The sequence below is a fragment of the Haemaphysalis longicornis genome, unplaced genomic scaffold, assembly GCF_048455015.1.
Source record: "Haemaphysalis longicornis isolate Haplotype H1 unplaced genomic scaffold, Haemaphysalis longicornis Haplotype H1 scaffold_6, whole genome shotgun sequence".
NCBI lineage: Eukaryota > Metazoa > Arthropoda > Arachnida > Ixodida > Ixodidae > Haemaphysalis > Haemaphysalis longicornis.
This window is the reverse complement of record NW_027526407.1, coordinates 198798633-198823902: the sequence shown is the minus strand read 5'-3', so window position 1 is coordinate 198823902 and position 25270 is coordinate 198798633. Positions and strand designations below refer to the sequence as shown.

Here is a 25270-nt window from a genome sequence, read left to right as displayed (position 1 = left end):
CCCGTTGTCCGTTCGCTTACAATAGGCCGAACCTAACACTTGACGATCACGCCGTGCCGGACGGGCCTGTGAGCAAATGGACCGCGCCTTTATCACTGTTGCGAGCCAAGCTGGCCAGCGCGGCGATGCTCAGGCCAGATTGCGCGTGGCTCCCCATTGCTTCTTCCACCCTAAGGGAGGTACGTAAATGTAAACCATGTAACTTGGACGTTGGTGTAAAAGAAACGTCTTCCCTCCATTTTCTGGGCACATTCCTTTGTCGCCCCTGCTCCATCTCCCAATAGAGGCAGTGTTGAGTTTGCGCGGCAGCGTTTCAGTGGCGCGAGGGTGCTCAACAAGCTCGAACCCACGTTGCTTACTCGCAGTGTGCATACCTCTCTGTTAATGCATCGGTTATGCATATTGTAAGGTAGAGAGACCACAAATTTTTAATCGGAGAGCTAGAACCCACAACCCCGGGTAAAAAGGGGAGACTAATACTGGCACGTGCAAATCGCAGCACCCAGTGGTCCTGAAATGGAAAACGGGTGTCGACCTGCCCAGCTTTTGAGGAAGGTTTAGGTTATCCAAAATTGGTAATAAGGAGGATATGCTTATTGGTGTGCAATTAGATTCGATTGTCAAATAGCTCACGGCAAGCTGGCCAGGCTGGAAGAAAGCTTTTCCCAAGCACGAGTGCGCATTTGGGAGATTTTGCATGAGTTCATACACTCGTGCAAAACCGAAAAGTTTGGGAGGCTTCCGGATAATGCGGGAAAGCTGGCCGGTATGTTGGAGGGGGACAAATGCATTTTAAAACGAAACATTATGTAACTATAAAAAGGAAAAACCTGGCGGTCCTGTGTACGCATAAAACTACTCTGGAGCAGTACTGTGCGCATGCGCGAAAAAAAAAAGGTCGGAGAGGCGTTAGAAGTAACCGCGAGGTTCAGATGAAGAGTCTCCCACGTAGCAGGCAGCGCACAAGCCAAGCTACTGTATAAAGCCTAGCTAAAGTGACAACGGCAGGCAGGAGCGAAGTTGGGGCCAGTGGAACAGAATCAATGTGGCAAAAGAAAACACCAGCCAGACATTAAATATTCGATTGTTAACTATACGTAAGTACATAGTGCATGGGTGCATTTTTTATTTACAACTCGTCTTTTCTAAAACATACAAAGCTATGATTTTGCTTTTTCCGCTCAGAGTGCGTTGACCTGTCCAGCGAAGAAAATTTCCCGCGTAATTCGGTTTCGAATGAAGAAGAGGAACGGGTGGTCGACGTTAACGGCGGGGGGTTCGATTCCCGTACGAATGACTGTAACTCCTGTGGCCGCCGCCGCTTCGGTTCCTTCTTCGTCGACCTTGATGACCGCCCGCTGAACTACGTCGGACACTTCCAGATCTCTCTCTCCCGTGACGCCCGAAAGGTCAGCATTGCCGAAAATCTCGCGCAGACCAAGGGTTGCCAAGTTGCTCTTGAGGTTGTTCTGCTTCTCCAGCTTGAACCTGCGGGAAACGTTCAGTTGCAAATTACTTTATTTACAGAATGTGCAAGAAAATGAAGCGAATATCTACTCACTTCGCAGCAAAGTCTCTGACACGTGAATACCTCTCTTCTCTTTCCCTCCCAACATTCACGCTCTTCACCTTCATTTCCATCCTTCCACGATAAACATGAAGGAGGTTTCGAAAAGTCAATTCACTTCTCCCGCGTCCCGCTGCTCGTGCCACCTACTGAAACAGCTCTTACAGTTGAACTTGGAAAACTGCAACGAGGTCCAGGTTCACGCGAGCCCTAATTGTATTTGTGGATCGAAATATACTTTTTAACGCCTATTTTTTTTCTTCGCTCTCGCACTGATCAGGAGCAAATTTCTTTACTACTATATGAGCGCTGGAAGTACCAGTTGTGCATTGAACGTTTGCTTCAAAAATTCCTCATGTTATTTTTCTTGCTCAACAATCTTGACAAATATAAATTATATCTCCAGATCTAGTCATACCGAAAGGTTTTGCCTCTATAAACTTCTCGTGCAAGGTATTCTTTAACCTTTGGTTGGACGGCCGAATCGAGGGACAGACAGACAGACAGGCAGACAGAGAGACAGACAGACAGACAAACGAATTCTTTTATTTAATCACCCCAAGTAAGACAACCGCCTTTAAAGCTAATTATGCGTAAAAAAAGAGAGAGGCCTTTATTGGAGGCAAGGGGGCCTCTATGCCTGTAGCGGAAGGCGGGATAAAGAAAACGGTAATATCAACTTGTCTTTTCCAATTGATAGGGACTTGGTCTTGTCCTGAGCCGACTAGAAGTGCTCTGTTACTTTATCTGTTGCGTGCGGGTTTTTGTCCATTCTTCTGGAGCAAATAGCTGGGTAAAAATATGAATACGTGGCCCCCAAAAATGGCGTGTCACCTGTCTTACACTGTTAGCTTGTGTAGCAATATATGCTCACAGAACATGGTGCGCACCACTGTGAGTCAGTTGAGTGCGGCAGCTCACCGCAGTAAAAATACAACATAATAAACTACACAAAACCTGCAAAGGCAAATGCTGAAGGTAAACATTTTCCATAGAGTACGGAGCCAACAACCGCTTTTCAGGTTTTGCTTCTTCAAAAGTGAGAAGCACTTGTCAAAGAGTGCTATGGTCAAGAACGGCACAGTGGTCCTAATTCTCGAAGAAACAGCAGTGAAAGGCAGGACCACACTATTATGATGGAGAAATGTCGGCTGTATTTTTCAAACGACACAGCATTTTTACTAAAAGCGCGTGCTTTCTTTGGTTTGAGTTCTAATACAGCTTGTGTTGTTGTTGGAAAAACAACTATTTGAGTCGATAAAAGAAGCGCCTTTACAGGCAGGCTAATTAGCGTAAATTTTCAGCTTCCTGGAAACGTTACAAATTATGTGACAGCCACCACCAATCCCTGCTGAAATGAACCCGCCGTAACTTCGGCCCGCGATCTGCCTTCAATGTTACCTAACAACCCAAAAAATTAACGGCCGCGACGAAGGAAAGATTTTGTAGAATTCAAATTTGGCGCCCTTCAAAGACCGCCTCATAGTCTCTACAATGGCAGAAAGAGGGCGCCAGGAGTCCGCTAGAAGTAGGAGTTCCTGTATAAACATCCACCTCGCGAGGGGCACGATCAAATGCAGAGCATTTCCGGGGGCGCATGACGTTAAGTAGTTTGCGTTACGTTAATGTAGTTGCACTTGTGCAACTGCTGACGAGAGAGCGCTCGTCAGCAGTAATTTGAATGAGTCAACGATATAAGGCGCGTTCATAGCGTTCCGTTCTGTGTCGGCTTTGTGGCGCAGTCGGTAGAGCACCATACACATTGCGTTCCGCCCGCAGGGTCGAGGGATCGAAACCTGGCGCAGGATAGTATTTTCTTTTATATAGTGTAGGGGGAGGGGTGCGGACAAGGACGGTGCGGACTACGACGGGACAACACGGGTGACATCGTGTATCACTGAAATGCTCCCCATTTAAAAAATATAATAAAATATGTGGGTGTCTTCTTCGTTCAGAAATCCGCGTGCAACAGCTAATGCTCTAACCCGGGAGATCAGGGAGCCCTGAGTCTCAAGCTGAGAACTGTTCATCCATTAGCCCCAATGCTAGAGTGTGGAGGAAGACGGAATTCCGGTGGTCGGCACATGCCCATGCGTGATTTTACACCGAGCCAGGAGTAGGACAGATTTAGCGGTTGAATGGGTATGCAGTCGGAGATATATGATGAAGGTTAGCAGTGTTGAAGTACGTTTGGGTCTGGAGTCTCCGCCATGTGTCGCCAGTGTCGATTCAGACGTGAGTGGGCGAGTAATGGAGGCTGCTCTGAAGATATTGGTGAAGTATATCGGGTTAGCGACTTATAATTAGAAAAACGAAAGGACGTGGTGCCAAATCATCCGTCCGCGATGGGAATGCATGTAGGCGCCGCGGAAAGACGCACAATGCTGAGATTTTATTTTGGGGGAAGAACTGCTCGAGGGGCAGTCTGAGCCTCCGCAGCGCTTCGATCCGCCGGTTTTCTGAGAAAGAACGGGATTTTTTTGCCGACTGGCGCATCTCTCCAGAACTCCCGAACAGATGAAAGGCATTTCTTCCGCCTATGCAGTGAATGTTCGGTAATTGGAACTTCGATTTTTCGAATGAATGGTTAATGCGAACACTACGATTTGGTCTGGTCAAGCCTTTATAGAACTCTGCACATAAATAAGCTTGTAATTCAAACCGGTGTAGGTTACGCCGCGGATAATTTGGACTATGTGCCACCGCGCCGGCGCCTAAGCTCCGGGCACATGGGGTGAGGGACGCACCCCGTGTCTATATACCAGGCTTGAGTATGGTAAAACCAATCCAAATCCCACAAGGTGGAAATTCTTGAAGACGTCTTCTGTGCGAAATACTTTGATGGGGACGCGACTACCGGGTAGTGTGTGGTGCGCTGAGAGATGCGGTCATCATATCGCTAGTCAGAGACGCAGAACCTGTCTTTGCCAACGACAACGTGGAGGACGAATAGGAAGCGTAGTGCACCGTCCGCTCATATGTCATCGCCGGATGGAATGCCGCCCGTCCCTTCTTTAGTTTTCAAGAAGGCGAAGATGAGCCTTTCTGCTTTATTCCGTTGCTGGAGCAGGAAGTGCTCATTTTCGTCCACACGGGCAAAAGGCGGGCTGCAGTCATGGTATTTTCAAAATTCAAAGTAGTTACATGCCCAACTATACTTAAAAATTGCTACTCAATTGTTATGATTCACTTTTGTTCTGAGATGGCGTCCCCTTGCTGTTGGAACCAACGAACTTTGACAGGGAAGCAGCATTACAAAATCACGCCAAGTTTACCGGAAAATTCCTCCCCGACGGATACTTTTGTAATTATCACGCCTAAATTACTTATGTAGGCACCTTTTACCAGCGAATTTGTTCAGCAAATCGTTAAAGTTTCGTGCCCACAGTAACAAATACCAAGAAAATGCCGAGCGCACGTGTGTGCGTGCCTCTCGTGAACAACCCAGCGTAGCCGGCGCCTGTTTGTCAAGCCATGAACACCCACTTAAAGAAATTAGCAAACAAAGCTCCACCGTTCACCGTAATTGAGGCAACACTTGCTCGGAACGAGAAAGACATGTCATATGGTACGTTCTTCCAAGGTGATGTCCAAATATTACTCCTTCAAAAAAATGAAGGCAGGTCACACTTATAGCAACAGTGATGGAGTAATGGTCCTTGCGGCAGCGAAGAAGGAAATCGGCTGCAATCGTGGGCTTAAACGCTTAAACTGTCGTGATGATCGTGAAGGTTGCGTATAGTCGTGCTACCTTCAAAGTCTTGCGCGTAAGTGTGAGCTTCCTTTATTTTTTATTTGTGCCTAACACACGTTTGCAAATTTACGGTCACAACGCGTGCACCTGGCGGACTTTTAGTCAGCTAGTCCCGTTGAGCTGACGTGACCTTTCTCGTGCGCGTTTGTATGGCATTGTAGGGACGATAGGTTTGATTAATATTCCGGGTAAGTGTAGTACCTGATCTGGAAAAAGTCGAGCTCACGGAATTTGAATAATGTAATTTTATTAAACTACTTCAGTCACATTCCTTGCTCCATCAGGCCTTCTCGCCACCTCTCGGTACCGAAAGTGAAGTTTGGCCTTCAGACTGTAGAAGATTCAGCATTCATTCAAATAAATCTCTTAACAACTACCGGGCTCGTATGCACCCCCTCTAATCTCAATGCGAGATAGACACTTTGCTACCGAAATTTAGGAACTAAAATAAATCATTGCTGCACAGGTCACCATATTGAACCAGTGCTCCCAATTCGAATGCACCGCTTCGGCGCGCACTGAATAAAAATGGCAGTTGTGTCGTAGCAGGCACTTTCGAGACTCGAAACAAAGATTCTTTTTTTTGTTGCTACTTCGTAAACTTAACAAACCAACACAATTTTTGTTCTTTTTTGTTGTCTGAAAATAGAAGAATCTTTTATTGTCTTTTAAAAATAGCAAAAGGTGTGTTTTGCCGAATTTACTCTCCTATCTTACTACCTTATTTTCTACTGTGGAACAAGCAACAGTACGTAGCTTTAGTTTTGCCTTGCAGAAAATAGCTTTCGCTTTTTTTTACCTGTGAGTGTTTCTTTGAAGAAAGCGCCCGCCTCAAATAACCTCTGTGAGACGCTGCGCACGCTGAATAGATGCCCCGGTAGCAAGATGTTGCCATGACTATTGGAGGATCAGCCACCGGGTTGTATAATTTGCAACTGTTGTTAATGACCAAATTTATTAAGCTTTAAAATGCACTTTATCATAAAGCCAAAAACGTGGCGTGGGCGTTTTTCTGTACTAAATATGGGCCCAAGCGACAGTAAGAAGTGAGTAACTGGCTGGGACACTTGTGTGTTCACGCAGACATCAAAGGTGATTATATAAAAAGGGTAATTTTGTGAATCATGTGCTCCGTGACTTGTCTGGTTTTTGTGAAATATATTTTCGATGCCTACACAGTTTTGTCGGTAACGTACTGGTATTGGAAAAACTTTTTCGCTGTAACCTTTCCTTGCCAGGCTTTAAAAACTCTTCTCTTGCGCTGAATTTTGTAAAAATGACGCAGCAATTAAGCGCATGGTTTTAATAAAATTATCCCCAGTAGTGTACCTGCCAAATGAGGGATATATTGTACTGCAGAAAAGAGAAAGTAGAATGTTTATGTAAAAACAAAGAATATATATATTTCAGTTATATTTTATATAGGTTATATATAAATATATATGTTATATTGATATATAAGTTATAATATAAATAACCAATGTTTAAAAAATAAGTTATGTTATTGAAACAAAATAAACCAGCAAATACTCACTTTGGAAGCTTCAACCGGATGGTTGTATTCCTTAACGAAGCAGTGACCGCATCGAGCTTCTGGATGGTTAGATCTTGCTTGAGCGCTTCCACGCCACTTATTTCAGATGGAAGCACTATTACCATGCTGAAGACATCTCCACGGTACAGCAGCTCAACGACATGTGCCCGAAGACTCTCGTCGAATACGTTGTTGGTCCTCACTCGCTGGAACATCATATCTACCTCTGAGCGTAGCTGTCGGCCGTTGTAGAAGAAACCCTTCTCAGTATGCTCACGTCGGAACTGGCTGGCCCACAGTCCCTTGAATACGATGGCGTTCACCAGGACTAGCTTCGTACTGGAATCGAGAGGGTCGTCAAACAGCTTTTCTATCTTCTCGTGTGTCGCCTGTTTCACCCACGCGTTGATAGTGTCCACCGCCTGACGACCATTGCGGGAAAAGTCTAGGTTGAAAAGGTGAGCATTGAAACTGTGGTTCAGTGTAGCGTAGTAAGGGTCAAGGATTTGGAACTCTTCTTGTATCGCGGCACTGTTTGCCACCTCGAGGCCAACCCTTGCGGCTTCGGCCTGGAGGCGGTTGTTTTGGTGGGCGAAAGCCTCCTCTACATCAGCGTCATTCAGACCGGCTTGTCTGTAGCCGAGCGCCTGAGACATTTCCTGCTGTGTGGTTCCCCTGGCCCCGGCATAGGCCATGCCGAGGGCAGCAGAAAGGCTGTACGGCGAGAAGAGGACGTTTTCATTTTGGTTGCTTTGAACTGTCTTGAGGAGACGTATAGCGAAATCATTGTTCGCGGACACCAGTTTTTGTTCCTTCTCCGAGAGGGAGAAGGTGGCTTGGAAAAGTCCGACTGTCAGGATAGTGGGAAACACCAAGATTTGCTTCATGGTGGTATGGCACTGCAACAAAAGACATAAAGGAAAGGTTTAGTGCTATCACAATGAGCTCATTGAACATGATAAATTGATAATGTTTAGGCGCAGAAATACGTTTTTGGGAAAGTTGGCACTCAATAAAGGTTACACCAACCAACCAATGTTGCTTCTTACCTTTGGAACACCACACAGTGCAAAAGCAGATGAGAATTACAAGAAAGATTACAAGACGATGCTTGTCTCGAGTTCTGTCTTATAGTATTCGTCTGTCTTCGCGCTGTAATATTTTTTACACGGCTAAGCCACCAAAACAGAATGAAGTTAGTAGTGTTTATCTGATATCTGGCGCATTTTTGTCCTTTATGAACTATCTTGAATGCACTGAGCGGACGTATTTTATTTTGTATTTCAGGACGGCGGTGTATGTTGCACAGTTTGTTAATCCGACTTACTTTACAAATGAACCTAGAACTCCCATTAGCCAGCAATAATGGCTTCGTTTGCGGTGTACCTGCCGCTAAACCGAAGTTGACAACAGTAACGTCTATGAGCTGTATATTAGCTCATAGAAGTTGACCTTATATAATGAGCTATGAGCTTCGTGTCGGAGTATGTTTTGGGTACCTTTCTGTGGACATCGTGCACTGGTAAGACCAAGACCGGCTGGGCTACGGCCCATTGTTCTATGTCCCGAACAAGTGTCCTTCAATCAAGCGCCAGTGGCCAGAACACCTCGGCTTCCCAGGGAGTTTACGTATTTAGCATTATGGAATACCAAACGCCTTAATCAAGTGAAGGAGTATGAACGTTTTATAAGAGTACGCGGTCCGAACGATAGCCCGGTGGCTGAGGCTACTTGAAAATTAGCGTTACTTGAGCAAATATTGATTTCTGGCTCGTTGATGAATTTTTTACTCCGCTCAGAGAGAGATTACTATCGATTGCAATTGCTTTGTAGGTCAGTAGTCAGCAGCGAAATCGAGCAATGTCCGAGAGACAGGCAACGAAAAGCGGAATGCTTTTCACTTCATTCAGAAACATAATATTACTATTGAGTCGTCAACAATCAACTCCGGAAGCGCTGGGGAGGAGTGTCTTGAGATATACTTGCGACGCCTACTTTCAGAAGAGGATCTCGATATGCTGATGGGGATCGAGTCAACCGTGCCTTTTTAAGAAGGTCAGGAGAAACCCGCAGCCGCAATTACGATTCCTTTGGTTGTTGGTTGAAAATTCTAATATTGTGTGCTTAACAAATAATTTTTCTCCAGGCTACTGCTTGAAGCTTGTTGACGAGGAAACAATTTAGGCACCTTAGGGACCATTTTCAGATAGCAAATGAGCGTTCTTTTCTGGAAGTAGTACCTGACCACACATACGTAGGTGGGTGCTAGTCAGAGAATTGAAAGAAGTTGAGGGCTACATATATTCCCATTCGCATTCATCGTGGAAGGTGGTTGAGGTAACAGGCACCGGCTGCCTTCGCCATTATGTTATATGGAGTACAGTGTAGACGGGAGACCAGGCCAAGTAATTTAGCTTGACTAGATTTTTGGTATACCTTCCTAACATTAAATGGCTACAATACTGCTTAAAGGGGCAATGAAAACAAACAGCAAGTTGGGCTCAGACAAAATTTCAGCGACTTCGACGCCTTCTCAGCTTTTATTCGGCAGCGAAAGATGCTTCTTTTGCCTAGAAATTACCAAACGAAGGACGCCTTTTATTCCTCACGCCATTTCATCACTTTTCGCGTGACGTAAACGGTTTCCGGAAGCGATTGAGACAACGGTGTTATCTAGCAGGAAAACTAAAACCTACCCAACGAAACAACACGCCCCAGGAGCCACTGGTTGGCACTAGGCGCACACGACAAAATAACTTGGCAACCCAACACTTCCGTTACGCGCCCTTCTCGGCGTGTCAATCTTGGTGCTACACGGGACGTAAGTTGGTGGGTAAAAGTGTGAGTGTGCCGCGCGGCCCTTTACTTCACATTCAAAACGTCCAGCCGACAGCGCCACCGCAGCGAAAACGACGATAGGGGCGCTCTTTGCATTTGCATTTTGTTATGGATGGATAGTGCGGTTTTAGTCGCTTCGATGCAGTTGCCTTAAAAACGTGGCGTAAAAACTTGTAACAGCTTGCAACGCTAAATTTTAGGGGCGAAGCTCCTTAAGTCATGAGTTTGTCCATCCCTTGTGTCTCGTGGTACGTGACCGCCGCATGCTTTCGGATAGATAGATAGATAGATAGAAACTTTATTGTTCATGGGATGGTGGGGCGAATCAGCCGCCTCGGTCCAGGCAGCCGCTGAGGGCCCTGACGATGTGGGCCGCCAGTTCCCGTTGCTGTTGGAGACTCGCCGCAACAGCCAGCCACTCTCCGGTGTAATTGTGTGGTTGGGTAGGGTTGTAGGGGCACTCCCACAGAATGTGGTCCTGGGTAGGGGGAATAAGGCAGTGGGGACAGAGTGGGACAGGGGTGTCTGGCGTGCGTTGGAACAGATGGAGACGAGTGGGTGTGTGCAGTGTATATGTTTGCGCCTGCCGAATGACTACTTGCTCGCGACGGGTAAGCCCGGAATGGAGAAGAGGGAACGTGCGGCGTATGCTTAGAATGTCTGCTAAGGTGGGGAGCGGAGGGGGAGGACAAGGATTTGTGTCGCGAGCGTCGACAGGGGCCCGGAGGAGAGCTTCGCGGGCAAGCTGATGAGCGCGTTCGTTCCCTGCGACGCCTGCGTGACCAGGGATCCAGTGCACGTGAAAAGACCCTTTAACGTTGTTGAAGAGGGACAGTGAGGAGGGGAACGCAAGACCTTGAGCCAGGTGGTAGCATGCTGACTTCGAATCCGTGTAGATGTTGGTCGTGCGGATGGGGGATGTGTTGTCAGCAGCGGCAAAAGCGATAGCGAGAAGTTCGGCTTCTTCTGGGGAGGTGCAGCGTCGAGTGATAGAGTAGTGAGTACCCTTTGAAGTGATGAAGGCGACCGCACCGAGGTTATCTTCAAATGCCGCATCTGTGAATACGTGGCGGCTGTCGGTATCACGGTTTACTTTCTTGGCGTAGTATGCGGCACGAATAAGACGGCGTTTGGGATTGCGTTCCTTGTCCATGTGGCGGGGAATAGGTGCTACGGTAATATGTTGGAGTATTTTGCTGTCTAGAGGAGTTGTTTGAGGTCGAGGAGGACGGGACGGGTATCCTAATGTGCGTAAGATATGAAGGCCTGTTGCAGTTTCGGAGAGGCGTTGACGTTGGTGGCTGCGGTGGATGTCAATTATGTCAGTAACCGTCGGGAGAACACCAAGTTGCGCAAGTCGGGTGGTGCTAGTGGTAATAGGAAGACCCAGAGAAATTTTTGTCGCTTTGCGGATTAGGGCGTCAAGTTTCCCTTCCAAGGTGCGCGTTAGGACGACGTACGGCGCTTGATAGCGAATTCGGGAGAGGATAAGAGCATCACGGAGTTGAAGAAGGTCCTGTTCTTTGAGTCCCCTGGAGCGTGTAGTGACACGGCGCATCATGTTAAGAATGGGTTCGGCCTGACGGAGAATGTGCTGCACAGCCAAACCTCCTCCTCCATCAGATTGCATGTGAAGGCCAAGAACTTTCAAAGTTTTTTGTGGGTAGATGGTGTTGTCATGGTGATGAAGGACAACTTGAGGTGGTTTCCAATTACGGGAGTGCACAAGCAGCAATGAAGTTTTCTCAGCCGAGCAAGCTAGGCCGATACTGTGAGCTGCTTGATCAACGGCTCTGAGGGCGTCTTGAAGGGTGTCTTGAATGAATCCCGGACTGCCGCGTTTGATCCAGATAGTAATGTCGTCGGCATACAGAGAGTACTGAATTTCGGGGAAAGATTGTAGAGCACGGTGGATACGGCGCATGGCGAGGTTAAATAATGTAGGAGAGAGGACCGCACCCTGAGGAATGCCTCTCTGAGGGTGAGGTACCGCGTCAAGCTTGTGGTCGCCAATTTGTATGGTAAGGGTGCGAGATTGGAGAAAGTCCCGGACGTAACTGTACATGTTCGAGCCGCAATTTGTCTCTGCTAGTTCTGACAGCATAGCGTCGTGATCCACGTAGTCAAATGCCTTCATTAGGTCTATAGCGAGGATGGCTTTCAGCTGGGCTGAGCTGGGAGACTGAAGGACGTCCTCGTATATGCGAAGCAGTGTGTCTTGAGTAGATAGCTGTGAGCGATATCCAATCATAGAGTGAGGGAGTGCTTGGGTATCCTCTAGATGTTGCTGAAGGCGATTTAGGGCCATACGCTCCATAACTTTGCCAACGTGAGAGGTCAGTGTTATTGGACGGAGATTAGGGAGATCTAGAGGTTTACCGGGCTTCGGGATGAAGATTATGTGGCCCTTCTTCCATAAGTTGCAGAGTGGTATTTGTCCTGTCCAAACGAGGTTGATGGCATGTAAGAGATGGTGTTGGTCAGCATCTGACATATTCCGAAGTAGGGCGGTAGTTACAGAGTCGGGACCAGGAGATTTGCTGCCTCTACACATACGGAGGGCGATGCGAAGCTCAGCCAAGGTGAATTCCTCATCAAGTTCGGGGTTCGGAGAGCCATTATACTCAGAATACCGAGGTTGACACAAAGAAGGGATATAAAGTTTCTTCATGGTGTCCAGTAGAGTGGCTGGGTCTTTGTGTTGAGCGGTGAGGCGATTGATCTTCTGGGTGGTCATAATCTTTGTGGAGTCGGGATTTATTAAAGCTTTGAGTATACGCCACGTCTTGCTAGTGCTCAGGGTGTTCTGAAGTTCATCACACATGGTATTCCAGTGTTCCCTGCGGAGGTCGTTGGAGTATTCGTGAATGTGCTCGTTGAGTCGATTGATTCGGGCGCGGAGTCTACGGTTTGTTTTGCAGCGAGTCCACCGCTTCACGAGAGAAGCGCGGGCTTCCCAACAGTGTGACAGGTGTGCATCTATGTGAGGAGTGACCTCGTTCGTGGCAAGAACCTTGGTATGCTTATCAAGAGCATGCATAAGTTGCTGGGTCCAGGTAGGTACGTCTGTGAAAGGGGGGTCGCAGCGCTGTTGTCGATATTTGTGCCAATCGGTGATGCGAACAGATTTCCACTTGATTCGTTTTGGAGATGCGGAGACCGTGAGGCGTAAGATGGCATGGTCACTGCTCATATATTCTTGAGTGTGTTCCCATCGTAGAAGGAGAGCTCGAGTAGCGAAAGTGAGGTCGGGGTTGGTATTGCGTTCCACGGAGTTGCCCATACGTGTGTATTCTTGTACGTCGTTATGTAGTGTGTACCCAGCTTCTTGCGCAGCACAATGCACCCGACGGCCTTTCCTGCATTCCCTGATATAGCCCCAGGCAGAATGTGGGGCGTTGAAGTCGCCGGCCAGGATATGCTGAAGACGGGTTTTGGTTCGACAAGGATGGAACAGTTCTTCAAGCTCCGGTAGAGTGTTGCGCGGGGGACTGTAAACGTTGGTAATGAGCAGAGGGCCGCGCTTAAGAGGAATTGAAACAGTGAGGCTATTGGCGGTGTCATGTTCAAGAGTTGCCGTGAGGGTGGAGTGGACCAGCGTGGCAAGGCAGGGACTTTGCTGAAACGTGACATATCCAGGTAGCGTAGGATTTAGTCCTGTCTCTTGGAGGAGGAGGATGTCTGGTAGCTGAGGTTGTGACTGAAGCCAAATGAGGAAGGCATTACGCTTGTTCTTGAAACCATGACAGTTCCATTGAATTATGAGTACGTGATCTGCCATGCTTATTCCGCGAGAGGTGACGGTGCTGGAGGGAGGGGATAAGTGGACTGCAGTTGAGTGATAAAGCTGGAGAAGAGAGATTGAAAGTGTTTACTCTGCTCTTCAAAGCGCATATTGAGCTCACTAGAAAAGTGGGCAACGTGGTCAGTGTATTCTTGATGTTTCTGCTGGAAAAGGGCTTGCTGCTCGTGTATGAGAGAAAGTTGGTGAGTCAACTGCTGCTGGAGATGGGATATTGCCGCATCAAACTTCTGGGCGTATTCTTCAATACGATGGGAGAGAGAGGCGTAGAGGTCGTCTGGTGGAAGGGTCACTGGGGCGGACGGTGACCCCTCCGAAGAGCGGCTGCGTTTGGATGCCGGAGTCGAAGCCGGGGGAAGGGTAGCGTTAGGCGGAGGGGGAGGAGGAGACTGTGGGGAGAGAGGAGCATTGGTCATGTCTACGTTGGGTGGGGGAGGGGGACGAGGCTCAGTGGCTTGTGGGGCAGGAGGTTGTTTGTGGAGGATATCTCGGTAGGTCAGTGCAGGAGATTTTCGAGCGTGTTCAGGTGTGTGGGAGAGTGGCTGGCTTACCTGGGCAGCTTGATTACGGCTGTGGTGGACCGCAGGGCCGTCGTTCGAAGGGTTTGCAGGAAGACGTGCAGACGAGCTAGCGGAGCGGCGAGAGGGCATGGTGAACCGGGTGCGACTGCGGCTGCGTGACTTGCGCGGTACCGTAGAGGTAGTGGCTGCTGCTTCAGCTGCCACTGCAGCTGCGCGCTGAGCGACACGTTTGTTGTACGCTGTCTGGCGAACGGCTGCATCCGCGGCTTGCCTGTCCGAACATGTGGCGTCGTCAGCGCGATGGGGACCTCCGCAGCGGAGGCAGACCGGATCTGCTGAGCAGGTGTGGCTAGCGTCTTCGGGCAGTACTTGGCCGCAGGTCGGACAGCGGGGTTTGTAAGTGCAGACGTCAGCACGATGGCCTATTTGCTGGCAGCGGTGGCAGTATTGGGCTTTGGGACGATGAGGGCGGCAGCGAAAGATGCCACCAGCATAGCAGATCTCACGGGGGATGTGTGTACCTTCGAAGGTGATTATGGCCGTGGCCGTGCGGCCCATCATTCGTGCAGCTAAGATCTTGGTGCCTTGTAGAAGCGTCGACATGTGGCGCATAAGATGGTCGGGGCTTGTGCCCGCTGGAATGTTGTGCACAACGCCTTTACAGGTGTTCGATGGAGTGGTGGGGTAAATGGTGACGTGACAAGAACGGTCTTCGAGGTCAATGCTGGATATTAGCTGAAGTTGTTTGCTGATGTCAGAGTCCAAGCACAGCAGAAACGCAAGGTTTTTGACATTGTCGACACGAACCATGAACTTGGCAGCTTCGGCGGGAGTAAGGGACGCCTTGTTGCGGAGCACTGCATGGAGGGTGCATGGGTCGTACTTGGAGAGGTTGAGATAGTCACCAGGGCGTAAGACAAGAGTGGCTTGCAACTGAGGAGCGGGGCTCGCAGAGTGTCGGACAGGGTGGTTCCAGCCGTCTTTGTCTTGAACGTATTTGGGAGCCATGTCGGAGGAAGCGAGGGGCTGGCCAGTAGCCGGTCGAACGGCGCGCCGCTGGAGGCGAGCTGTAGTAGGCTTAGCGGACGCGCCTCAGTTGAGTGCGGGCATAAGAGTCCATCAGATGGTCGAAAGCTCACCAAAATTGTTCAGGACATTCCGGAGATGTTCCTGGAGCACGCAACAACCTTGGGCTGGTGTAGAAGAAAATTAACTGGGTTAAACTCGCCGAAAATGACGGAACCGATGCGGTGGCTCGCTGTCCGAGAGAACGGAGATGTCGCCAAGTGGGCCGCGTTGCACGCGCAAGAACCGGCTGCAACCGGCAGCGCAAACTCGGCACCGGGAGCGCGAGCTTGTCTGTGTTCGCCAACGGAGACGCGAGCGCACGTGCACTGCGAGGGGGAGATCACGCAAGAGATCACGCCACGAACGCAGGCAGTCGTTCTCGGAGATCGAACAAGACGCAAGGACCTTTGCTCGTTTCCTCTCGTCTTGTTCGGGCACAAGTTCGCCCTAAATAAAAGTTCTTTCTTTACCGTTGTGTCCCATCCTACGTGACAAATTGTGGTGAGGTGCAGGGTAGTCCTCGATGGCGCGGGGTCTTTCACCAGGTCTGGGCCTGGGAGCATTGACTCCGAAAATAAAAATTGATTTGTACAATGTACGCACAGAATCTTACGTATTCCTTAATTATGTTGTGGCGGCGCCCCAGCAGCTTGCGTCGTCTGCTGCCGCAAACGGGCACGCTCCAGGAACGATGACGCTGGGGCTGAGCCACGAGTGGCGAGTGCTGACCACGCGCTTGCGGTGCGCGCTGGGCACGAGCGTGGAATAAAGCGGGGACCCCAGTTTGGGTCCACGGCGCTGTAGCGTGCAGACGTGTGTCTTCTCATCTCTCTGTCGCCGTCGCGACATTGGTGACCCGGACGTTGCAGCGGAGCCACGTACTCAGAATGGACCCTCCCCGCGGCGCCAGCTGTCCTTCTGTGTCCTCCGCTGCCTCTTCACCTGGAATCTCCGCCGTCGCTTGCCGTTTGCCCCCCTTCAGCGCTAAGCACCCCGACGTGTGGTTCCTTCAAGCCGAGGCAAGCTTCCGAGTGAGTCACATCACGTCGCAAGAGACCCGCTTCAACCATCTACAGCAGTCGCTGCCTATTGAGATCGCGGTTGAGGTTCGTGACATCCTTGCCACCCCGCCTACCACGAACCCTTACGACACGTTGAAGGCTGCCATCTTGAGCCGCACGAGCCCTTCGGAACGGCAGCGTTTCCAGGGGCTGCTTTCTGCAGAGGAGTTGGGCGACCGTCGACCTTCGCAGCTCCTTCACGAACTGCAAACCCTGCTCGGCGACGCACCTTCTGCCACGGACTCCCGTTTGTTGAAGGAACTTTTCCTGCGACGGCTCCCCTCTTCTGTGCAGATGATCCTCGCGACTGCTTCTGACCTTCCCTTATCCGCGTTGGCCGTGCATGCTGACAAGATAATGGAAGTCGCCACGTTGCATCCGCCTTTGTCCACGGTGGCATCCGCTCAATCTTCCGACCATACCACCGTGGCGGCGCCTGCTACTCCTTTGCCCTCACCGCTATCCGACGACCTCGCCGCTTTCCGAGAGCGCATGCAAAACTTGGAGGAGCCTGTCGCCTCGGCTGGTTACAGCTCGCCGCCGCCTCTCAACCCTCGAGCTCGCCGGTTTTGCCCTTCTCGCCGTACCCCGTCTCCGCAAGTATTTCGCCAGGAAGGCGAAACGCGCCAGCCACCTCAACACCCTGATTCATTGTGCTGGTACCACCGCCGCTTCGGTGCAGCGGCGCAACGTTGCACCCGTCCTTGCGGCTGGCCGGGAAACGGGACGAGGGATCGTTAGCGGCGGCGACCGATTCCCAAGCCAGCGACAGTTGCCTCTTCTACATCACAGATGCAACAAGTGGTCAACGTTTCCTAGTTGACACTGGTGCTGAAGTGAGTGTGCTCCCCGCTAATTCCTGTGACCGCACTCAAGCACCACTCTGCCATCTTCAAGCTATTAACAAGTCCAGCATTCCCATGTACCGAAAAAAATTCCTGATGGTAAACATCGGCCTACGCCGTGCGTTCCGCTGGATTTTCCTCGTGGCCAACGTGAGTCACGCCATTCTAGGAGCCGATTTCCTTTCGCACTTCGGCCTCTTGGTTGACATGGCCCGAAAAAGAATCCTGGACGCCACAACCGCCCTTTCTTTCATCGGCAAATCGTCTCCAGTCCATCCGTTCGCATTTACGCTTCTTTGCGACCTACCTTCTCTGTACCGGGAATTGCTGAACGTGTTTCCTTCCCTGACTGCCCCTCAAGACTGGACAAAGCCAGTGAAGCATGACGTCGTTCATCAGATCATCACCACCGGTCCACCTACGCACGCCGTGGCGCGTCGACTGGCTCCAGAGAAACATAAAATCGCGGAACAGGAATTTCACTACATGGTTGAAATCGGCATTGCTCGCCCGTCATCGAGCAACTGGTCCTCGTCGTTACACATGGTCCCTAAGAAATCAGGAGACTGGCGACACTGTGGTGATTACCGCTCCTTGAACGTGGCCAATGTACCCGACAGGTACCCCCTACCTAATATACAGGACTTCACCAATACGCTCAGTGGATGTACCATCTTTTCAAAGCTTGACCTCCAAAAAGCCTACCATCAAATCCCCGTAGCCCCGGATGACGTCAAGAAAACTGCCATCATTACACCGTTTGGCCTCTTCGAATTCACTCGGATGCCTTTCGGGTTACGCAACGCAGCTCAGACTTTTCAGCGCTTCATAGACGTCGTCCTCCGTGGTCTACCTTTTGTTTTCGCCTACATAGATGACGTTCTTGTCGCCAGTTCATCGCTATCTGAGCACCTGCATCATCTGCGGATAGTTTTCGAACGCCTAGCAGAGCATGGCCTCATCCTTAATAGCGAAAAGTGTGCGTTTGGGTTGCCGTCGTTGGAGTTTCTCGGTCATTTCGTAGACTGCAATGGAATTCGCCCTCTGCCAGACAAGGTGAAGGCCATAATCGACTTTCCCCGACCTGAGTCCTTGCGCCAACTGCGCCATTTCCTAGGGCTGTTGAATTACTACCGACGGTTCATCCCGGACTGTGCGGCCATTGTTCCACCTCTCGAAACTTTCCTACAAACTTCCAAGTCTCCCCAGTGCAGTCTTGAATGGTCTGAAGCTGCTGATCGCGCATTCACTACCACCAAGGAGCGCCTGGCCTCCTCTACCCTCCTCGTGCACCCGCGCCACAACGCTCGCACAAGCCTGATGGTAGATGCTTCCCACTGTGCGATTGGAGGTGTACTTCAGCAGCACATCCGCGGCAGCTGGCACCCGCTCGGTTTCTTTTCGAAGAAGCTTTCTCCCACTGAGCAACGGTACAGCACTTTCGGACGGGAACTCCTGGCGGCATACCTCAGTGTGAAGCATTTCCGCTTTTTCCTCGAAGGCCGCAGCTTCGTGATCTTCACCGATCACAAGCCTCTTACGAACGCCTTCAAGTCATCGAAGACTACATATTCTCCCCGAGAGACGCGACATTTGGCTTATCTTGCAGAGTTTACGATGGACATTCGGCATGTCAAGGGAGTTAACAACATTCCAGCCGACGCCCTTAGCCGTATTTCCGCCATACAGCGCACCGGTTTCAGTTCTCAGGAGTTGGCCCAAGCCCAAAGCGATGACGAGGAGCTCCGAACTCTACGTTCTTCAAACAGCTCCTCTCTGCACCTCGAGGACATTCTATGCCCTGATTCGGGAATCAGCATCGTTTGCGACATTGGCCCGGTCTCAGGCCGCAGACGGCCGTACCTTCCTGCGTCTCTCAGGCGCATTGCCTTCCACTCTATTCACCGCCTCTCTCATCCTGGAGTTCGTGCCTCACGGCGTTTGATTGCCGAGAGATACGTCTGGCCGGGCATGAATACTGACGTACGCGCCTGGGCCCGTTCCTGCCTCGCCTGCCAACAATGCAAGGTCTCTCGGCATACCACATCGCCTCTGGCTACTTTCCCACTACCGGACTCAAGGTTCTCCACAATTCACGTGGACCTTGTTGGCCCACTACCACCATCTAAGGGCTGCCGCTACAACTTGACAGTGATCGACCGTTTTACCCGCTGGCCGTAGGCTTCTCCAATCGACGATATTACGGCTGAGGCTGTTGCTTCCACGCTAATGTCGACGTGGATCGCCCATTTTGGCGTGCCGTCGGAGATTATCACAGACCGTGGCCGCCAATTTGAGTCCACACTCTTTCGCCGCTTGACATGCCTACTCGGTGTTACTCACCTAAAAACAACGGCCTGTCATCCTCAAGCCAACGGCATGGTCGAGAGGTTTCATCGTCAGCTCAAGGCCTCGCTGATGGCTCACGAATCACCTTAGCAGTGGGCAGTTCACCTTCCTCTTGTGCTGCTAGGACTACGCACTGTCATCAAAGATGATCTTGGTTGTGCCTTATCCCAAATGGTCTACGGCAGGTCTTTGCGATTACCGGCAGACTTCCTGGTCCCTCCACAGCCTCAAGATAACCCTTCCTCTCCTGGCCCATCCTACGTAAATTTTAACCCGGTTTTTCAGCTATATCCGTCCCCAACCGCCACGGCCGTGTTCCACAAAACCCACTTTTATTCACCCAAGTCTTTCTGTCAGCCAACACGTTTTCATCCGTGTCGACAGTGCCCGCCGGCCACTTCAACCGCCCTACACCGGCCCTCATCTCGTCATTTCACGCGGCGAAAAGACGTTTACAGTTCGCGTTAACGGCCGCGACAGTGTCGTTTCCATTGATCGCCTCAAGCCCGCTTTCACCTAGGCCGAACCGCCTGCCTTCGACACCACAATCCACCACTCCACCCTGAACACCACCACGCTCCCCTCTGTTCGCAGCCCCACCCGTGAACACCCCAGCGCAAAGACTGTCGGTTTTGCCGACACTCCGTCTGAAGAGGGGGGGGGGGCTATGTGGCGACGCCCCAGCAGCTTGCGTCGTCTGCTGCCGCAAACGGGCACGCTCCAGGAACGATGACGCTGGGGCTGAGCCACGAGTGGCGAGTGCTGACCACGCGCTTGCGGTGCGCGCTGGGCACGAGCGTGGAATAAAGCGGGGACCCCAGTTTGGGTCCACGGCGCTGTAGCGTGCAGACGTGTGTCTTCTCATCTCTCTGTCGCCGTCGCGACAATGTAATGGGCGAACTTTCACTGGAGAGTTACGGTTACCGATGATCTCCCCCTCTCGAGCTTCGCCCCACTTATCATCATTCATTCCGTGGATATGGCGTGATTTTTTGCGGACCGCGTCGCGACGTGAGTTTTAGTAGAACGTTTCTTGGGTTTTCTATCACGATAAGGTAACGCCTATTGCGGCAACTGTTGAATTTTTTGCGAAGCACATCGGCCAGAAGTCTGGCTTTTTCATTGAGTGTGCGGTTTAACGCGTTGACACTACACAGGCAATGAGGCGTTCCGTAGTGCCAGAAGTGTGCCTAGAGCTTTTACAAGCGCACAAACCACTACTCATAAACGCCTTGGAGCTAGTATGGAATAAAAAGCGTGCATAACTGATACAAGTAGTATCGCTTTATTCAAGTACGCACAGTAGTGAAAGCGTCACAGCAAACAATGCCCTGAATCAGAAGACCTAATTTGACACACACTTTGTTAAACTTCAGCAAAATCAAGAAATGGTTTTAAACAAACACATCGTACTCGCATGGGCTATGAAGTCGCGAAGCGCGAAACGAACAGGAAATTGCCTCTTGTGATTCACGGTGTCGAACCCGTGAATCGACCAGCGCAAGCTGAAAAGGTTTTAAAAAATATTGTGGACACTTTACATAACCGGCGCGGGGTTGAATCGTCGCTAGGGATAACTTTAACTTAGTAAGCAAAGTCAATTCTCAGGGGCACCCTGTCAAGCTCTATCGCGAAGCGAATGCCACCACAGCGCGCACACAGCTTCGGCCACCAGCCTGGGTGCAAAACTTTGTTGGGGAGACAGTGCTACGTGAAGAAGAAACACATTTGTTCTATTAGACCCATATTACTGTCCGCAGGAAAGCGAAACCGTGGAAGTCCGACGCGCTACGTGCCGCCATGATGTAAACAAGCAGATAACTCACATGGGACTACATCGAACCTGCAATAAACTTCGCTACTGCCACCGGCGCCGCGGCTTGGCAGCTTGCGAAAGTCGGCATTGCTTGAATATATCTGTGCATTTTTAATTGTTTATGTCCTATGAAATTTAACGTGCGAAAATTTTATATGTGTTTCTTTGAGAGCTTGGCGCGCTGTACTCATTGTGTTGTTCGTCAGGTGACTCTTGGCACATCCGTTCAGTAACGGTTTACGTAATGTCTGCTGGGCCACTTATTGCCTCATTTTGTGATTATCTACGCGAATATTTTCAAGGTACTGCCCCAGAGATTGGTGTATTCGTTTTCTACGGCTGCCAATATATTTATTTTGATAAGCTTCGGTTTTGTTTTCAGTGTCTTTTTAAAAACGTGCTGCGTGTATATGTACGCTTTCATTGGCGCCGCTGCGAGCAACCTGATTTCGGCTATGAAGTGTGCGAAGCCATAAAAAGTCCGCAACCACACAAGATTTCTTTCGCTTTCATTTCGGCGAACTCCGAACTGGTCCTTGTGAAACACGATGGCTCAAATTGAGAGGATGAGGCAAAACCTATATCTGACTCTCAGTTGCGTACGAAATGGGAAGTATTTTCTATTAAACGCCTGAGTTGGAGTAAGAGCTACTCCCGCAGCTTGAAAACCACCCATGTTTATGCCTATGTCTGGGTGTTCAACAACGGAAGCGTAGTGGGTTCCGGAGTAGTACGGTAACCATATATCAATAAATTTGAAGTCATCAAAGTGCCGTCTATACTATTTTTCGATTGCATCGTTCTGCTTTAGATCGTACATCTTTAACAGGACAAACACCAACACCCAAAGAACGTTAACTATTGTTACTTTTTGCAATAATATTATTTAAAGACGCAGGTGGGCATTCTGACGTTCTTTAAGCGGGATTCACACGACGGAGAAACCCTCTATTTTTGGCCCGCGGGACCCGCTCCCGTGACCGGTTTTAGGCTCCGCCCCTCGATGGGGATAGCCCGCGGTGGCTCCGCGAAATAAAATGCCTCCGCATGTTTTCACTCGACGGTGGTGGCCCTCGGCGGGGAATGGAACCTGTTCCACAGCGCTGTCGTCTGCTAGTCACTCCGCGTAGCTCCGCACGTGTGGATGCTCCGCCGCGCCGGATAATCCGGTCACGTGCTGTTGACGTCACTTATCCGTCCGCCTCCGTGAGAGGGTTTCTCCGTCGTGTGAATCCCGCTTTACAAACAAAATGGCCGACGAATGAATAGCAAACAGCAGCCTGCTCAAGAAATAACAGAAAGTCAGAAAATTATTAGAAATGTGCCACTTTTTTGGGGAAACCTTCTAGAAACAACGTCAACACTTATTTTGAAATCAAAATGAGTCAACTTCGCCCTTGGTGAAGCATCAATCGTAGGCCTCCCAAAACTAAGACGAGCCCAGAATAGTAGACCGGAATGCCTCGCTGATTCCCGCGAACTAAGGTGGATATAAAAGGTGTGTTGCGTCCTTCCACCTCAAAACTTGTGTTAAATAGGCGTACTATCGCATACAGGAGTAAATTTAGCGTTCATTTACAGTAGTGCCAAATAGGCGGGTACAAAGAACGCTTAGACTAGGAGGGTTTGCAAGGATCAGTGGCCGAGGCTCAGAGCGGGAGTGCGGAAAAATTAGAATAAAAAATCTCAGTAACGTAATACGGTTAACGTGCCTTGAGGTCAATGTATTATGTCTTTTTTTACTACTACGCGTTGTTCGACTATCTTTCTTCGCTTGCAATTTTTCGTGTTCGGGGTCGTGTTACTGAGACAGGCAGAGTGACCGCAATTGTCGTGTCAGCTTGCCCAGATACAGAACTCTCTTCGGCGAGCACCTACTTTTCACGTGTCGTGCGTCACATGCCACTTTTATGGGGAAAGCCTCGCTCTAATACTTGCTTTTTAATTTTTAAAGACGATAGCATTTCTTGAGCTACCTAAACTCAAAACTTTATCCTGTCTGTCTGTCTGTCTGTCTGTCTGTCTGTCTGTCTGTCTGTCTGTCTGTCTGTCTGTCTGTCTGTCTGTCTGTCTGTCTGTCTGTAACTCGATTCACCCACCTCGCCAAAGAGAAACAGAAATTGCACAATAGGTTTATCACGGCCACTCGATGGAAACCTTGTTCCAATCGAGCGGCCGTGGGTTTATATACCCACAGCCAAGTCTAAACGCTATGTACGGTGGGAATGTTCATACTTGTCAGGATTGTTGAACAACAACAAAAAATTACGTAAATGTGAGAAAAAACTCAATACATAAGTGATATTTGCAGTCTTGCTTTGTAACAAAGTCATGGGTGCTTGATTTTTGTGATAGCAAGTTAAATACCACATCCACTGCAGAAAAAAAAATCATTTCGTCGCCTGCTGTCACCCGCGCCCTTATAGCTTCTGGCGGCATTTTAGAAATCAAACAGCAGCAGTTACGAAAGGTTCTACTAGATATGTTCAACGTTCCGCTTGGAACGCACGCGGAGAAGGGCAACATGGTTGTATAAAAGTTGGGCGCCTCGATTCCTGCCCGTCTCCGTTGTACGGCAGTGCTGCCATTAGGGCACCCGGACTGACGAAGTAGAACGCGGTAAATTTAAATTGACTTGAGCAAGCCTCTAGCGTATTATCGTGGGGGGAACGCGACGGGAGAGGAATTTTATTAGAGGTGAGCCGGAAAGCAAAGGGAGGCATTTACTTGGCAAATGTCGATGAAAGAAGAAGCAGATACACCGCCAATTTTTCTCCGAGCGAGGATGTCGGTTACCACTGTGGTAAGCGCCCTTGTGTCGTGATTTTTCTGCCCGGCTTCAAATTCCAGAAGAACGTAAAAGAGTTTTCATTTTTTCCTCTGACAGTGGTGGTGGTGTTGGTGTTTTTCGTGTTTGCGTACTACGACGACGTCTGCGTTCCCTTGTCGCGTTTGATGAGGCACCTTGGTGTTTCCCTTAAAAAAAGAAGGGGGAAAGGAATGAGGGACACAGTCGTAATGCTCTGTATGTGTCGTATAAGCGGTTATTACGAACGCGGCGTTACTGCAGGCTCCATGCCACAACTCTAAAAAAATCAGCGCGGGGCCTTTCCGCGACACGTGTTATTCAAATGTCATCTATGTAGTTTATACTGAAATGGACAACCAACCATGTATACCAACAGCAGCCGTAAGACGTCGAATTAGAGGCCAAGGAAACACGTCAGGACGTCAATGACAAAACATCACGCTTCACAGAATGCGGGGATTTAAGTTCCACGTTTCAGCAACAATGGTTTTATATTCTCCCATCATAGAAGCGCTTAGTTGTCCAAACTCTTCAGAAAAGGCCTAGTTCTTGATCTTTTGTACCAACTCCCCTGTTCCTTTGAAAAGGGGGCTAAAACATTTCCACTTTTTGTTTCTATTCTGCATGTAACCATGCTATTTGATTATCTGTCTACAGTTCGGGATAACATGCAGTCAAATCATGCATAATGGCTATGCCGTCATCAGTTTGTAGTTTGCACATACCTGGTTAATGGCTTTCCGGCGAGAGCGCCCAGTATTCCAGAAGCTAGATTTCTCTGGAGCTGTTGACGGCAAAACGTCTACGAATCTATGCAAGAAACGGACGTCACGATGCTTAGCACACGCGGCGGCCTGGGAAGGTCTAGATCATATTACGCAGAAAGAGGCGTCATAAATAAGACATCTTATCTCGTGGAGGTCTGACTGGGAAACGAAGAGAGGCCCCTCGAGAGGAGGAAAAAAAAAGAGCGTGCGTCCTTTTCAAAAAACAGTGACTGTTCAAGTTACAGAAGCGGGGGAGAAGCAGTTGATTTCTGACATGCTGACAACTGCCCAGACGAGTCGCAGTTCAAACGGAGACAACAGAGCGATAAACGTTCATGGCCTTGAACCCCGAAGGCGTTTCTTGAGCAAAAATCTTTTCAAAAGATGTGCTTCCCAACTGACTGTTTCTATAGTTTGCACACCGTTTTTAAACAAATAAGGGTTCGGGATGGTATAGGTGGAAGATAGTGTAAACGTGAAGATGCTTTCGTTTAGAAAAGACAATGTATTGGGACCGGTAAAGAGAGAGAGAAGCAAAA

General features: G+C 49.6%; 1 protein-coding gene across 1 annotated transcript; it reads right to left on the bottom strand.

Annotated features, from left to right (window-relative positions):
* Nucleotides 1-1121: 1121 nt before the first annotated feature.
* Nucleotides 1122-24764, bottom strand: LOC144141299 (iripin-2-like). Its single transcript, XM_077672874.1, has 3 exons — nucleotides 24690-24764; nucleotides 6856-7754; nucleotides 1122-1488 (listed from the first exon to the last, which is right to left on the bottom strand). Exons 2-3 carry the CDS (start codon nucleotides 7740-7742, stop codon nucleotides 1182-1184), a joined length of 1194 nt encoding a protein of 397 aa, XP_077529000.1. The 5' UTR covers nucleotides 7743-7754; nucleotides 24690-24764; the 3' UTR covers nucleotides 1122-1181.
* Nucleotides 24765-25270: the final 506 nt, after the last annotated feature.

What these genes read in the sequence shown, in the direction of transcription:
- LOC144141299 (XM_077672874.1), bottom strand. Translation starts at nt 7,742, where the DNA reads ATGAAGCAAATCTTGGTGTTTCCCACTATCCTGACAGTCGGACTTTTC. An exon ending in ATCCGGTTGAAGCTTCCAAA is followed by an intron (nt 1,489 to 6,855) that starts GTGAGTATTTGC and finishes CGTTTCCCGCAG; the next exon opens with GTTCAAGCTGGAGAAGCAGA.